We start from the raw sequence: 17,214 nt of genomic DNA, 5'->3' as shown, positions 1-17,214 counted from the left end.
TCTCTCTTTCTTTCCTTCCTTCTTCCCTCCCTCCCTCCTTTTCTTTCCTCCCATTCCTCCCTCCCTCCCTCCCTTCCCCTTTCCTTCCTGTCTCTCTTTCCTTTTGGAAATGAGAGAGGAAAGAGGGAAAGAACCAGACATCACTTTGGTTCACATGCTGCTGGGGATTGAACTCAGGACCTCATGGCTGAGAATCCAAAGCTTTATCCATCGTGCCACCTCCCAGACCACTTTTTCTTTCTTTCTTCCTTCCTTTCTTTATTTTATTATCTTTATTTACTTGATAGAGACAGTCAGAAAATGAGAGGGAAGGGGGAGATAGAGAGGAAGAGAGACAGAGAGACACCTGCAGCCCTGCTTCACCACTCACAGTTTTCTTCCTGAAGGTGGGGATTAGGGCCTCGAACCAGAGTCCTTGTGCACTGTAATGTGTGCACTTAACCAGGTGCTACCACCCAGCCCCTCCCTTCCTTCCTTCCTTCCTTCCTTCCTTCCTTCCTTCCTTCCTTCCTTCCTTCCTTCCTTCCTTCCTATCTTCTCTTTCTCCTTTCTTTCTTTTTCTTCCTTTCTTTCTTTCTTTCTTTCTTTCTTTCTTTCTTTCTTTCTTTCTTTCTTCCTTTCTTTCTTCCTTTCTTTCTTTCCCAGAACACTGCTCATGCTTATGGTAGTTTGGGGGATTGAACCTGGAACCTCAGAGCCTCAGGCAAGAGTCTTTTTGCATAATCATTATACAGCCTCCCCTGCCCTGGGGCCCAATTTATAGTATACAAAATTCCTCCCCATTTGTCTCAAATCTAATCAGACTCTGGACACACACAGCAGCTCATTGTGCCTTAAAGTTAACTCTGCCTCCTCTAGCAGTGATTTGCTTTTACTTTAAAGAAATTTCTGCTGGGGGTCCAGGTGGTGGCACACCTGGTTAAATGCACAATCTACAGAGTGCAAGGACTCAGGTTCACGCCCCCAGTCCCCACCTGCAGGGGAAAGGCTTTGTGAGTGGTGAAGCAGGGCTGCAGGTGTCTCTCTGACCTGCTCCCTCTGTCTTCATCCTCCTTTCTCAATTTCTGTCTATCCAATAAATAAATAAAGATATATTATTTTTAAAAATTGTACTCAATACAACAACAAAAATAGAAAAAATGACCACCAGGAGCAGTGGATGTATAGTGCAGGGATAACCAGGGATAACCCTGGAGTCAAAAAACGAAAAGAAAAACAAAAGAAAAGTGTACTCAACCAGATGCACCACCACCTGCCCCCCCCACACACATAGTTTCTTTGAAGACTGTCAGTCCTTTAAAGCTGCCATTAGGGCTGGAGATAATATCTTCTTTTTTTTTTTTTTTGCCTCCAGAGTTATTGCTGGGGCTCAGTGCCTGCACCTTGAATCCACTGCTCCTGGAGGCCATTTCTCCCCCTTTTGTTGCCCTTGTTTGTAGCCTTGTTGTGGTTATTATTGTTATTGTTGATGTCATTCGTTGTTGGATAGGACAGAGAGAAATGGTGAGAGGAGGGGAAGACAAAGAGGGGGAGAGAAAGACAGACACCAGCAGACCTGCTTCACCGCCTGTGAAGCGACTCCTCTGCAGGTGGGGACCCAGGGGCTGGAACTGGGATCCTTATGCTGGTCCATGCCCTTTGTGCCATGTGCGCTTAACCTGCTGCGCTACTTACAGGGTCAGGCAGTAATGTACTTGGTTAAGTGCGCCCATTACAGTGCACAAGAACCCAGGTTCAAGCCCCTGGTTCCCACCTGCAGAGGGAAAGTTTCACAAGTGGTGAAGCAGTGCTGCAGGTGTCTCTTTGTCTCTTTCCCTCTCAAGCTCCCTCTCTCCTCTCAATTTCTGTCTCTATGCAATAATAAATAAATAACTTTTTAAAACTCTAAAAACAAAAAAGAGATGATGTATTACTGGGTAAGACAAGTGCCTTCTCATGTGTATCACCCACCACATGGGAGGTACTATGGCAAGCTCCAGTGCTGTGGTGTCTGCCTTGTCTCTCTATCTGAATGTAAAAGCAGCCTGGGAGCAATGCAAACCTCTCATACATGATCTACAGAAATATAAATAAAAATAAGGCTGTTATCTGACTCCATTTGGCTCTCACAGGAACAGTATATGTTATTCTTTATATATTCATTCTAATCTCCTATAGTTAAAATACTCAAACCACAGTTATGTGTTTATAGTGTGATTGTACTACAGAGTGGCGGTACTATTTGCACTTAGGTATATAAAATGCACTTTATTTAAAATAAAGGGGAGCCAGGCGGTAGCACAGCAGGTTAAGCGTGCATGACATGAAGCCTAAGGACCAGCTCAAGGACCCTGGTTTGAGCCCCTGGCTCCCCACCTGTAGGGATGAAGCAAGGTCTGCAGGTGTCTATCTTTCTCTCCCCGCTCTGTCTTCCCCTCCTCTCTCCATTTCTCTCTGTCCTATCCAACGACAACATTAACAACAATAAAAACTACAACAATAAAATAAGAGCAACAAAAGGGAAAATAAAAATAAATACATAAATATAAAAAATTAAAAAAAGAAAATAGAGGAGGATTACCTGTAAGAATAATACAATCAAGAATGTTATATTCGGGAGTTGGGCGGTAGCGCAGCAGGTTAAACACACGTGGCCAAAGCGCAAGGACGGGTGTAAGGATCCTGGTTCCAGCCCCTGGCTCCCCACCTGCAGGGGAGTTGCTTCACAAGCTATGAAGCAGGTCTACAGGTGTCTTTCTCACCCCTCAGTCTTCCCTTCCTCTCTCAATTTCTCTCTGTCCTATCCAACAACAACGACATCAATAACAACAACAATAAAACAAGGCAACAAAAGGGAATAATAAAAAAAAAAGAATGGTGATCCGGGAGGTAGTGCAGTGGATAAAGCAACAAACTCTCAAGCATGAGGTCCTGAGTTCAATCCCTGGCAGCACATGTACCAGAATGATGTCTGGCTCTTTCTCTCTCCTTCTATGTTTCTCAATAAATAAATAAAATCTTAAAAAAAAAAAAACTTCAGGCCATCTCAAGTTAAAAGATAAATATAAACATATAGTTTATAGCAAACTTTGCTCTTCTCTCACATATTGACAAGAACACAGGAGTGCTCACTCATATATCTCCAACCTTTGTCCTGGTTCTCAGACAGCCTAAGTCTCACTGCTAGAGGCCATGCTATTCTACATAGTTTTCTGTATGATTTCCAATACCCAGTAAAATTAAATTCTTAACAATGACCAATAAAGTTTCCTCCTTAAAACTGTGTTTAAAACTATCTTAACTAGTTATCTTCAGATAATAAAATTATTTGCATTACCAGCTTTGATCTTCACTAAACTGTGTTAGACAGTACTTCAGATGTGGTTTCTAGCATCAGAACATGGATCTTCACATTTATGTAGTACCTGGACATTATGATGTCATTAAGATGCTATGTCAAGGGCTGGGGAAACAGCATAACTGTTATGCAAGTGACTTTCATACCTGAGGCTCTGAGCTCCCAGGTTCAATCCCCAGCACTATCAGAAGTCAGAACTGAGCAGTTCTTCTTCTAGCGTTTGCCCTTCTTCCGTAGCCAGTCAATAGTGTCAGGTTGAAAGCTGTCAGGAGCTGCTTGTTGCTGGCTTTGAAAGTGACTGGGATCCATGTGGATTCAGTCGGCTAGGAAGGATCGTCAGTTTCCTCAATGAATGGGTACTCACGGGATGCACCACGAGAAGGTCGACCCAATGCATCCAACTGAGCAGTGATCTGGTCTCTCTCTGTATCTTTCTCTTTATCTCTCTTTTATTAAAAATAAATAAGTAAAATATTTTTTAAAAGGATGCTATATCAAAACATTACCCCTCACATACTTTTTTTGTGGCACTAGGGGTTCTCACAAGTGAGATCTTCCAGCACTCCCAGAGTGACTTTCCTTTTTTACACCTTGCTAGAGTGGGGGTGGGGAGTTAATGGTTTACAGCACAGCTTTGACACATGAATACAATTTCCCATCCCCCCAAGATAGGTATTTGCAATATATTCCCTCTCCCAGCGTAGGTCCTTTTCTTTTTTCTTTTTCTTTTCTTTCTTCTTCTTCTTCTTCTTTTTTTTTTTTTTTTTTTTTGCTTTCAGGGTTATTGCTGGGGCTCAGTGCCTGCACCGCTTGGCGATACGAGAATCCGGCATGAAGCCCAGCCAGTCTATCTTGGCGTTACTCTCGATCGCACTCTGTCATTTCACAAACATCTCATAAAAACTGCAGCAAAGGTGGGCGCGAGGAATAACATCATTGCAAGACTGGCTAGCTCCTCATGGGGCGCGAGCGCTTCCACACTAAGATCATCATCTCTGGCATTATGCTATTCCACTGCAGAATACTGTGCCCCAGTATGGTTCCCACGTCTACGCTCGACCGGACCTGCCAGTATACGCGGATATCTTCGCCCACCCTGTCCAACGCTTGACGTCTCGTCACCCAATCTGGTCCCCTATGCCTACACTGAACTTCTCTGTTCCAGTCTCTTGGAAACAGAGTTGGCAGTCAGCTGAGGTAAAGAACAAACACCTCATCACAGAGCCCTGCAAGCGTCAACCCGGCTTTGACCTAGCACGTTATGATTGGGCCCTCCTCAATCGCTATCGAACAGGCCATGGCCAGTGCGCCGCTATGTTCCATGCTGGGGAGCCAGAGACGACCCGAACTGCCCCTGCGGCTACAGACAGACTATGACTCACATAGTCAACGACTGCCACCTCTCCAGATTCAAAGGAGGTCTCGAATCTTTACATCAGGCTCAACCTGACGCTGTTGACTGGCTACGGAAGAAGGGCAAACGCTAGAAGAAGTGCCTGCACCATGAATCCACTGCTCCTGGAGGCCATTTTTCCCCCTTTTGTTGCCCTTGTTGTGGTTATTATTGTTATTGTTGATGTCATTCGTTGTTGGATTGGACAGAGAGAAATGGAGAGATGAGGGGAAGACAGAGAGGGGGAGAGAAAGACAGACACCAGCAGAACTGCTTCACAGCCTGTGAAGCAATTCCCCTGTAGGTGGGGAGCTGGGAGCTAGAACCCAGATCCTTAAGCCGGTCCTCTTGCTTTGTGTCACATGCCCCGCTGCGCCACCACCGACCCCTGCTTAGGTCCCTTTCTATCAACATTCTTTAAGACTCCAACCCCCCACAGTCCATTTTCCTTTCCTGTCCTAGTTTCTTAAGTTCTATTTATGAGTAGATCATCTGGTATTAGCTTCTCTTTCAGGCTGATTTTTCTCATTCTTTTAATTTTAGATAGAGAAAGAGAAATGGGAGGGGGTACACAGAAGTAAAGCATCACAGTACTGCTTCACCATCTGTTGAACTTCCCCTGGTGTCAAGATGTTCCCATGCGTTCCCCAGCTGGACTTAGGGCTATCCACATGGTAAACTGCATGCTCTACTGGGTGAACTATCTTGAAACCCATAAAATAATACCCTTTACAATTTTTACTGGATACAGTCAGAAATCGAGGTGGGTAGGGGGAAATAGGGAGAGAGACTGAGAGACACCTGCAGCCCTGCTTCACCACTCCCTTGCAGGTGGGGATCCTTTACAATTTTTTTTTTTCTTGCCACCAAGGTTATTGTTAGAACTCTGTGCCTGAATCCACTGCTCCTGGTGTTTTTGTTTTTTTTTTTTCATTTGATGGAACAGAGAAATTGAAGGGGATGGGGAGATAGCATAATGGTTATGCAGAAGGAAATTGAGAGAGGAGAGGGGTATCTATGGAGAGAGAGAGAGAGAGAGAGAGAAGAAGAAGAAGAAGGAGGAGGAGGAGAGACACATGCAGCACTGCTTCACCACTCCTGAAGCTTTACCCCCTGCAGGTAGGGACTTGGGATTTGTATATGTTTTCTTTTCTTTTTTTATTTAAAATTAAAAAAAATATTTATTCCCTTTTGTTGCCCTTGTTAATTTTTATTGTTGTAGTTATTATTATTGTTGTTGATGTCATTGTTGTTGGATAGGACAGAGAGAAATGGAGAGAGGAGGGGAAGACAGAGGGGGAGAGGAAGACAGACACCTACAGACCTACTTCACCGCCTGTGGAGCGGACTCCCCTGCAGGTGGAGAGAGTAGGGGGCTCCAAGCAGGATCCTTAGGCCCATCCTAGTGCTTTGCGCCACCTGTGCTTAACCTACTGTGCTACAGCCCGACTCCCTGTATATGTTTTCAATGAGGTGTCCCACTGCTGGGACCCTACAGATTTTTATTATGAAAAATTTCTGGGGCTGAGTGGTGGCACATCTGGTTGAGTGCACATGTTACAGTGCGCTAGGACCCGGGTTCAAGCCCCTGGTCCCCACCTGCAGGGGGAAAGCTTCACAAGTGGTGAAGCAGTGCTCCAGGTGTCTGTCTCCTTCTCTGTCTCCCCCTTCTCAATTTCTGGCTGTCTCTATCAAATAAATAAAGATTTAAAAAAAAAAAGTGAAAAAGAAGCCTTAAAAAAAGAAAAATCTTTTTCTTAATTTTTTTTTACTAATTTATTTATTGGATAGAGACAGCCAGAAATTGAGAGGGAAAGGGGAGATAGGAAGGGAGAGAGACAGAGAGATAGCTGCAGCCCTGCCTTGTCAGGTTGCGTAGCTGGAGTTCATCAGTGCTACCAGGGATATTCCTGGGGCCCAGTACCTACACAACTCCACTGCTCCCAGCAGCCATCTTATCTTTCCTTTTCTTGTAGTTAAAAAGGGAAAGACAGAGAGGGAGAGAGAGGGAGAGAGGACGAGAAGGAGAGATAGAAAGAAATAAGATAGGTTTGGGGTAGATAGCATAATGGTTATGCAATGAAGCTCTCATGCCTGAGGCTCCAAAGTCCCAGGTTCAATCCCCAGCACCACCATAAACCAAAACTGAGCAGTATTCTGGTAAATAAATAAATAAAAATAGAGTATTAAAAAAGAAAAGAAACAAGAGAGACCACAGCACTGACCCACTTCTTATGAGGCTTCCTCTCTGCAAGCACTCCCATGAGGTGACTCAGGTTTGAATCCAGGTCCTCAAGCATGGCAATGTGTGCACTCTCACTGGGTAAAATATCTACTGGTCCCCACACACCTTCATTTCTTGTTTTGGAGCATTTATTTATTTATTTATTTATTTATTTATTTTGCCTCCAGGGTTATCACTAGGGCTCATTGCCTGCACTATGAATCCACTCCTCATAAAGGTTATTTTTTCCCTTTTGTTGCCCTTGTTTATCATTGTCATTGTTATTGTTGTTGTGATTGCTGTTGTTGTTGGATAGGACAGAGAGAAATTGATAGAGGAGGGGAAGACAAAGAGGGGGAGAGAAAGATAGACACCTGCAGACCTGCTTCACCGCTTGTGAAGCGACCGACCCCTCTGCAGGTGGGGAAGGGGGGGGCCTGGAACCGGGATCCCTACACTGGTCCTTGAGCTTTATGCCACCCACATGTGCTTAACCCGCTGCGCTACCGCTCGACCCCCTAAAAGTAATCATTCTCTTTTACTGCGTTTGACATAAGCAACTGTCTAGATATTGAGATATCTGTAGATTTTGTGATTATTATCTAAAGTGATAATTGAAAGACCATCAAATATCTTTAACAAAATAATTTTCAGTAAGGATCACTCTTTTGGAAACAATAATGAAAGAATGTAACTATGAGTCAGCTCTGTGAGCTCAACGATGGCACCCATTTGCTAAAACAAGTCAGTTTCAGGAACAGGTTCTGCTTGCTTCATTCTGCTGAGTACACTTTTAAGTTGCTACAATGGGGCAAAGTGCACTGGGCACTGTCCCAGCAAATGATTTTTCAGACGGGGGTGGGGGGGGAGTGTATCTGCCTTCACAGCATGGCCAAACCATAGCTTGCAGTCTTTATTTTTCACCTAAACCAGCCAGGATAGAGATTCTTCTTGAATTTCTGTCAGTCTTGGGCTCTCAGAGAGAAATCTTGGGGCTCTTCTTTCAGTTTATACACCTTCAGCCATATTTCTTTCAGTCAGTTCATTCCAGAAGATAATGTGGAAGCAGAGGTGGCATGTTTATAAGTACAGCACCCCAATTCCCAGCACCACCATAAGCATAACTGAGCAGTGTTCTGGTAATAAATAAATAAATAAATAAATAAATAAAGTTTAAAAATCAAGATACTGAAAACATACAGAAACACAACACTTAGGAGATAGCTTAATGGTTATGCAAAGACTTTACTGTCTGAAGCTCTGACTTCCTAGGCTCAATCCCTAGTACCACCAAAAGCCATAGCCAGTATCAGGTAGAAAAGAAAGAGAGAAAGAAAGAAGGAAAGAAAGAGGAAGGAAGGAATAAAGAAAAGAAAGAAAGAAAAAAGGACATGTGCAATGACCCAGGTTCAAGCCCATGTTCCTACCCTTTTCAGGGGAAAACTTATCAAGAGGTGAAGCAGTACTGCAGGTATCTGTCTCTATCTCCCCCCACTCAATTTCTCTCTTCCATATCAAAAGAGAGAGAAAGAGAAGATGAATAAGAAAAAGAAAAGATGGAAAAAGAAAGAAAAAGAGCGAAGGAGGGAGGGAAGAAGAGAGAGGGTGGTGGAGCCATGGTTGAGTGCACACATTAATGTGCAAGGATCAGAGTTCAAGTTCTCCTTCCCCCAACTGCAGGGGGAAGCTTTACTGGCAGTGAAGCAGTGCTGCAGATGTCTTTTAAAAAAATATATATATGTTTTTTCCCTTTTTGTTGCCCTTGTTTTATTGTTGTAGTTATTATTGATGTCGTTGTTGGATAGGACAAAGAGAAATGGAGAGAGGAGGGGAAGACAGGAGGAAAAACACCTGCAGACCTGCTTCACCGCTTGTGAAGCGACTCCATTGCAGATGTCTTTCTTTCCCTCTCTATTTCTCCTTCCCCTTTCAATTTCTCTGTGTTCTATAAAGTAAATAAATTAAAGTAAAAACACAACAAAAATTTATTTAAAAAAAAGAAAAGAATAGCCACCACCCTTGGAACCCTGGGTGTGGACACCTTCCCTTCCTCAACAACTTGCCCCACCTTTGCAGAAACGGTGTACACAGGCAAAGTCGCCCAAAAGCAACATGTCCTTATGCGCCTGTTCATCACGCGTCTGCCCCGCCCCTGGTCCCGCCCCCAGCCCTGCTCTTCTCCCCTGGTGCCCGCCCACCCAGGGTTGGCAGCGCCTCTGCGTCCTCAGCCTCAGCCTGCGCTTAGACCTCCCGGCCGCCGGCGTCGCTGTGCAGCGCCCCGCGCTCGGCACAACCCCCGCGGGCGGAGCGGAGGAGCCGCGGGGGCGGTGTGGCTGCGCCCTGGGAAGGCCGGCGAGCGGCGGAACCGGTGGTCCCTGCGCAATGGCTGCTTCGGTGTTCTGTTGCCTGCGGTGCTGCAGAGACGGCGGGACCGGCCACATCCCACTGAAGGAGATGCCGGCCGTGCAACTGGACACGCAGCACATGGGTAAGGACGCTCCCTCCCCTCGACCCAACGGCCCGCCAGGACGCAGGGGGTCAGAGACCACGCGCGACCCCCCACCCTTTTTCCCGTCGCGGGTCGCCTCCAGACCCCGGACCACACCTCCGCCTGGGCCTGGTTCTGTTCAAGGCTGCGGAGCCCCCTCCCTGGACTCGCAGGCTGGTGTGCGAAACCTCCGGTTGGCAGGGCAGGGCGGGGCGGGGCGGGGGGGGGGGGACTGGCTGTATGTTGTCCTCCCGGAGGGCAGCGGGGCTCCTGCCTCTGGAGCGCCTCCCCCAGAGCCCCACAGTCCGGACGGTCAGCACGCACAGCTCTAGGGCATTAGGTCTGATCTCGGCTCTTCTGCCCTGACAGTTTTCTCTGTAGCCCCATCGTCTCTAAAAGGAAGTTCGTTTCTTTGGTAGCGATTTCTCCTCTTCCCTCCTGAAAGTCAAAAACAAAAGCTTTTTGCAGAAGCCCCAAGTTTCACCTGTCATGTCAACAGAAAGCCTGCATTACCCTCCTCCGCCTTAGTCACGGTTAGAGATGCTGGAATGTCCACTGACAGGCCTCTTTGCAACAGGCCCTGATGTTGCAAAATATCACAGCACTTAGTTCTTTTGCAGCTATGTTTTTTTTTTCCCTTGGGATTTCATCTTTTTAAATACATACATTTTATTTATTTAGGATAAAGATGGAAATTGAGAGGGAAGGGGGAGCTATTTTATCTGTTAGGATAGAGACAGAGAAATTGAGAGGGAAGGGGAAGATAGAGACACCTGCAGCACTGTTTTACCACTTGTGAAGCTTCCTCCTGAAGGTGGGGACGCTGAGCTCGGTTCTTTCTTTCTTTTTCTTTTTCTTTTTCTTTTTCTTTTTCTTTTTTTGTGAGATTTATTTATTTATGCATTTATTTGGGGGACGGAACAGTCGTTATGCTTAACACAGCTATTATCTGGTGGTGACACTGAGCAAAAATCTCCAAGTATGGGTGTTGTTTGGAGGATTAAACAGTGCACAGCTGAGTAGAATCTAGGAATGACTGCCTGGGGACAGCAGGAAAGGAGATAGAAAAGACAGCGCAGGGGGTTGGGCGGTAGCGCAGCAGGTTAAGCGCATGTGGCACAAAGCGCAAGGGCCGGCATAAGGATCCAGGTTCGAGCTCCCGCTCGCCAGCTGCAGGGGAGTCGCTTCACAGGCGGTGAAGCTGGTCTGCAGGTGTCTTTCTCTCCCCCTGTCTTCCCCTCCCCTCTCCATTTTTCTCTGTCCTATCCAACAACAGTGACATCAATAACAACAACAATACAACAATAAAAGGGCAACAAAAGGGAAAATAAATATAAAAAACATTAAAAAAAAAAAGCACACAGTCATCTGCAAAGGGGAAGTGATGTTACTGAAAACAGTGACACAGGTGTAGCATCTAGCAGAGTGGCTGAGTGGAAGCATGCTGGGCCCAAAACCCAGATACCAGTGGATTGAAACCATCCTCTTACACCTGGTTCTTTATTTCTGATCCCCCCCTTTATTGGGGGGGGATTAATGGTTTACACCCAACAGTAAAATACAGTAGTTGCTACATACACATATAACATTTCTCAGTTTTCTTTTTGTTTTTTAACTAGAGCACTGATCAGCTCTGGTCCATGATGGTGTGAGAGATTGAACCTGGGACCTTGGAGTCCCAGGCATGAAAGTCTCTTTGCATAACCATTATGTTATCTACTTCTACCCACATTTCTGTTTTTGAACTAGCACTCTAACCCCCCACCCCCCATCTAAGTCGTCCTCTGCTATCATCAGGAACTGAACACTTAACCCCCACCACAGGTTTTTATTGGTGCAATACACAAAATTCAGTCTTAAGTTCTGCTTTGTGTTTTTGCTTCTGATCTTGTTTTTCAACTTCTGTCCATGAGTGGGATCATCCCACATTCATCCTTCTCTTTCTGACATATTTCGCTTAACATGATTCCTTCAAGCTCCATCCAAGATGAGGTGAAGAGGGTGAGTTCACCATTTTTTTTTTCATAGCAGCATAACTTTATTTTTTGATTGGGGGACTAATGTTTTACAGTTGAAAGTCAGTACAATAATTTGTACATGCATAACATTTCTCATTTTTCCACACAGTACAACCCCCACTAGGTTCTCTGCCATCCTGTTCTAGGACCTGAACTCTTTCACCCTCCCCCCACAAAGTAAAAGACCCCAGAGTCTTTTACTTTGGTGCAATACACCAACTCCAGTCCAAGTTCTGCTTAGTGTTTTCTCTTCTGATCTTGTTTTTCATCTTCTGCCTGTGAATGAGATCATCCTGTATTCATCCTTCTGTTTTTGACTTAACATGATTTCTTCAAGCTCCATCCAGGATGGGCTGAAATCACCATTTTTACTCTGAAAATGACCAATAGTTCTAGTTTCTATATCTCTTAATTTAGCTCCCTAATTTCTTTATTGATTTTCTGCCTGGATGATCTATCAAGTTGAGAGAGTAAGATGTTGAAGTCTGCTACTATTACTATGTTGCTGTTAATATATTTCTATAGCTCTTTCAGTAGATATTTGATGTATTTAGATGGCCTCTCCTTGGGTGCACAGATGTTGATAATCATTAAATCCTCTTGATTGATCGATCTTCTTAGCACTAAGTAATGTCCATCCTTATCTTTAAAAATTTTATTTATTTTAAGGTCTATCATGTCAGATGTGAGCATAGCTGTTCCTGCTCCTCTCCCCTCCTCCCCATTTTTTTTGTGGCTTGTATGGTAGTTTTCCATCCTTTCACTTTGAGTCTGTGTTTGTCTTGCTGAGTTAGGTGGGATTCCTGCAGACAACATATGGTTGTGTTGTGTTTTCTGATCCATCTTCCTACTCTGTGCCTTTTAGTAGATGAATTCAGGCCATTGACATTTATTGATATTATAGAATGAAGATATTTTAATGCGCGGGGGGGGCGGTGGTGGCGCACCTGGTTGAGTGCACATACTATAATGCACAAGGATCCAGGTTTGAATCCCTGGTCCCCATCTGCAGGGGGAAAGCTTCATGAGTGGTGAAGCAGTGGTGTGGTGTCTCTCTGTCTTCCTTCCTCTCTATCCCCCCTTCCCTCTTGATTTCTGGCTGCCACTATCCAATAAATAAATAAATATAATAAAAAATTTGAAGATATTTTAATGCCATTATTGTAGATTTTTAGAGTGGTGATTTGATTGTTTATAGGTTAATGGTATATTGTTTATGGTGATTTGATTGTTTATAGGAGACCTTTCAGAGCTTCTTTCAGGGCAAGCTTGGTGATTGTTGATTGTCAGAGAAGGAGTTTATGCCTCCATCTAGTCTGAATGACAGTCTAGTAGGATACAGTAGTCTTGGTTGAAAGCCTTTCTCATTGAGAGCTTGATATATATCTTGCCATTCTCTTCTGGCCATTAGTGTGGTGTGGAGAAATCTGCTGCTAATCTTAGGGGTTTTCCTCTGTAAGTGATTCTTTTTTTTTCTCTTGCAGCCTTCAGCATCCTTTCTTTATACTTAGATCCCACTATACAGCCCCACTGATAGACCATCAGGGTGTAGATCTTCTCCTAAGTTTCCTGGTCAGTTTTCTGCCCCCTGATGTCAGCACAGAGCCTCCCACCTCCTGCTCCAGCCTCTGAACGCAGTAGCAATGGAGACTCACAGTTACATTTGGTGAGTGTTAGGGGAGTCCTCTCCTCCCTTGAGCAGTCTTTTTGTTGGTAAAACAGACTGGAGGTGGCTCCTCAACTGGCAAACTGCCAGACTGTTAACAGCTGCTCGGAAATAGATAAGGGATTTAACTCCAGGAATCTCTCCTTAGGCTCCTCTCTGTCCATGAGCCACATGTGTTTTCACTCATCGTGACTTGGTGGGTTCCCTAAATAGTGCCAGTCTTGTCTTGTTGCAGTCTCAGGTGAACTTTGATATTGTTCTTTAGAGAAGTTTCTCAACTAGGTAGAGCTGGAAATCTGGGTAGAGTTGTGGTCTCTGGAAGCTCTGGTGATTTGGTGGGTTCCCAAAGTAGTTCTAGTCCTGTCTTGTTGCAGTCCCAGGTGATCTCTCTTGAAATTCCTAGTAGACTCTTAATTCACCATTTTTAATGAGTATTCCATTGTGTATATAGCCAATCATCTGTTGGACACCTGGGTTGCTTCCAGGTTTTGGTTATTACAAACTGTGCTGCTATGAACATAGCCATACACAGTCTTTTTGGGTGGGTATGTTTGGTTCCTTAGGATATATCCCCAGGAGAGGAATTGTAGGGTCTTAGGGAAGGTCCACTTCTAGCCTTCTGAAAGTTGAACCCAGTTCTTTGACACTATAATGAGTGTGTTCAGTCAGGTGTGCCACCACTTGGCCTCCTGTCATTGGAATTTCAAATGGTCAGGGAATGTCTCCTCTAACATTCTTCCTCTACTCTCTTTCACTACTTTATTATTCTGTCCTTAAACTTCTCCCCAATGTGTAGTTACATGCTTATGGAGTATTGTTCTAGAAGAAGATGAAGAAGAGATTTCCTACTAAATTATCTCAACTAGTATACTTTTGTGGATTATTCTATTTTTTAAATTTTTTATTAAAATTTTTTAAATTATCTTTTATTTATTGTATAGAGACAGTCAGAAATTTGAGAGGGAAGGGATTGATAGAGAGGGAAAGATAGACACCTGCAACACTGCTTCACCACTCACAAAGCTTTCCCCCTGCAGGTGGGGACTAGGGGGCTCGAACCCAGATCCTTGCACACTGTAACATGTGCACTCAACCAGGTGCGCCACCACCTGGCCCTGGATTATTCTATTTTTTTAATATCTTTATTTATTTATTGGATAGAGACAGCCAGAAATCAAGAGGAAGAGGAAGATAGAGAGGGGGAGAGACAGAGACACCTGCAACCCTATTTCACCACTCAGGAAGCTTTCCTCCGGCAGGTGGGGGACTATGGGCTTGAACTTGGGTTCTTGTGCACTGTAATGTGAACACTTAACGAGGTGTGCCGCTGCCTAGCCCTGGGTTATTGTATGCTAAATGTACTTCCACACTTTTTTTCAGACCCAAATATAGGATACATTTGACATTAAAAAGTCAAATAGAATAAAAAGTAATAATTTCCCTGTGACTGACAAATACTCCAGAATATTCTCTGAGTATGTACATCTTTTTATATAAATATTACAGTCCTTAGCAGAAGATTTTGGGTAAAAGAAATCACATTGAGTGGTCCAGGAGGTGACACAGTAATAAAGCTTTGGACTCTCAAGCATGAGGTCCTGAGTTCAATCCCCGGCAGCACATGTGCCAGAGTGATGTCTGGTTCTTTCTCTCTCCTCCTATCTTTTTCATAAATAAAAAGAAAGGAAGAAAGAGAAAGAAAGGAAGGAAGGAAGGAAGGAAGGAAGGAAGGAAGGAAGAAATTACATTGGAATAAAGAGAATAGGGCCAGGTGGTGGTTCACATGGTTGAGTGCACATGTGACAGTGTACAAGGACCCGGGTTCAAGCCCCAGGTCCCCACCTGCAGGATGGATGCTTCAAAAGTGGTAAAGCAGGGCTGCAGGTGTCTCTCTCTCTCTCTTTTTTTTTTTTTAATATTTTCATACATTTATTTATTATTGGTTAGAGACAGAGAGAAAATGAGATGGGAGAGGGAAATAGGAAGGGAGAGAGACAACTGCAGCCCTGCTTTACCACTCATGAAATTTCCCCCCTGTGGGTGGGGACTAAGGGGTTTAACCCAAGTCCTTGCACACTGTAATAGGTGTGCTTAACCAGGTATGTCACCACCTGGCCCCCAGGTGTCTTTTTCTCTCTCCCTCCCTATCTCCTTATTCCTTCTCAATTTCTCGCTGTCATGTCAAAATAAATAATAAATACGTATTATGAAAAGAAATAAAGAGAATAATACTATGCTCAGAGTTGACTCTGTTTACTCAGATGAACCATTTTGAGTATCTTCAGATATTTCCATTAACTTGATACCTTGAGATGATATTCTAGATAACAAACTATCTTAGAAGTTTGTTATTAAAATATTTTAGACAGGGCCAGGTGGTGGCATACTTGGTTGAGTGCACATGTTATAGTGTGCAAGGACCCAGGTTCAAATCCCCAGGGGGTTTTCCCTGCAGGGGAAAGCTTCATGAGTGGTGAAGCAGGGCTTCAGGTGTCTCTCTGTCTCTCTCCCTATCTCCCCCTGCCTTCTCGATTTCTAGCTGTCTCTATCCAATAAATAAATAAAGATAATTAAAAAAATTAAACAATAAAATATTTCTATAAAAAAAGAAAAAAGAGTGGCCCGGGAGGTGGTGTAGTGGATAAAGTATTAGACTCTCAAGCATGAGGTCCTGAGTTCGATCTCCGGCAGCACATGTACCAGGGTGATGTCTTGTTCTTTCTCTCTCCTATCTTTTTCATAAATAAAATCTTAAAAAAAGAAAATCTTTAAAAAATAAAAAAAATATTTTCGAACATTTAGGAGGGACCTGGAAAATGGCAGAATGAGATGGGTGCTGAGCTTGGAAACATGAGGTTCCAAGTCCGATTTCCTGCATGCCATGTGCTAGAGTGATGCTTTGGTTCTTTCTTTATCTTTTTTTTTTAACTTTTTATTTATTTATTTCCTTTTGTTGCCATTGTTGTTTTATTGTTGTAGTTATTATTGATGTCGTTGTTGTTGTATAGGACAGAGAGAAATGGAGAGAGGAGGGGAAGACGGGGAGAGAAAGATAGACACCTGCAGACCTGCTTCATCGCCTGTGAAGCAACTCACCTGCAGGTGGAGAGCCAGGGGCTTGAACGGGCTTCTTACACTGGTCCTTGCACTTTGCGCCACATGCGATAACCCACTGCACTACCACTCGACTCCCTCTTTCTTTTATTTTGTGTTGATAAATAAATACATAAATAACATCTTTTAGAAATAAAAACACAGAAAGTGTTTCACTTAGTAAGCTTATAGTTATGGGTAGTAAAGACTACAACTTAGAATTGTCTAAACAGTTAAGAAAATTTATTTACTTATTTAAATTTATTTATTTACTCAGTTCATGTAACTGAGTAAAGCAGAGACAGAACTTCAGGAAAGACTTAATATTGCCAATAACTTGTCTTTTCCCCTTTCCAATATTTAATAATTTAATAACTTTTTTCATTAATAATCACAATATTATGTATTTATTATTTTAAAGGTTTTTAAAAATTTATTCTATTTTGTTGCCCTTGTTTTATTGTTGTAGTTATTATTGTTGTCATCGTTGTTGGATAGGACAGAGAGAAATGGAGAGAGGAGGGGAAGACAAGGGGAGAGAGAGAAAGACATCTGCAGATCTGCTTTACTGCCTGTGAAGCAACTCCCCATGCAGGTGGTTTTTTATTTATTTATTTATTTTCCCTTTGTTGCCCTCTTTTTGTTGTTGTTGTTGTTGTAGTTATTACTGTTGTTATTGATGTTGTCGTTGTTAGGGCAGAGAGAAATGGAGAGAGGAGGGGAAGACAGAGAGGGGGAGAGAAAGATAGACACCTGCAGACCTGCTTTACCACCTGTGAAGCAACTCCCCTGTAGGTGGGGAGCTGGGGCTTGAACCGGGATCCTTATGCCAGTCCCTGTGCTTTGTGCCACATGCGCTTAACCCGCTGCGCTACTGCCCAACTCCATTTATTTATTTATTTATTTATTTATTTAAAATTTTACTTATTCATGAGAAAAATAGAAGGAAAGAGAAAGAGGGAGTCGGGCGGTAGCGCAGCGGGATAGGCGCACGA

At 43.7% G+C, this 17,214-nt stretch overlaps 2 protein-coding genes across 3 annotated transcripts in view; one reads left to right on the top strand and one right to left on the bottom strand.

The window, feature by feature from the left end:
* The window catches only part of TRIM13 (tripartite motif containing 13), a 47,322-nt gene extending 43,983 nt beyond the window's left edge, over nt 1–3,339 (bottom strand). The window contains exon 1 of the mRNA XM_060194852.1: nt 3,317–3,339. The gene's annotated coding sequence lies outside the window, so the exon portion shown is untranslated. The remainder of the gene's footprint in view (nt 1–3,316) is intronic.
* A 5,893-nt stretch (nt 3,340–9,232) lies between these two features.
* SPRYD7 (SPRY domain containing 7) overlaps nt 9,233–17,214 on the top strand; it is a 45,602-nt gene continuing 37,620 nt past the window's right edge. The window contains exon 1 of one of the 2 annotated variants that reach the window (XM_007535063.3): nt 9,233–9,442. In XM_007535063.3, coding sequence (XP_007535125.1) covers nt 9,337–9,442 — 106 coding nt within the window. In that variant the 5' untranslated portion in view covers nt 9,233–9,336. The remainder of the gene's footprint in view (nt 9,443–17,214) is intronic. The other variant, XM_060194868.1, reaches the window with a different exon arrangement.

This window comes from Erinaceus europaeus, chromosome 7 (assembly GCF_950295315.1).
Source record: "Erinaceus europaeus chromosome 7, mEriEur2.1, whole genome shotgun sequence".
Classification (NCBI taxonomy): Eukaryota; Metazoa; Chordata; class Mammalia; order Eulipotyphla; family Erinaceidae; genus Erinaceus; species Erinaceus europaeus.
The sequence above is the reverse complement of the archived record's forward strand: the minus strand, read 5'-3'. Positions and strand labels throughout refer to the sequence as shown.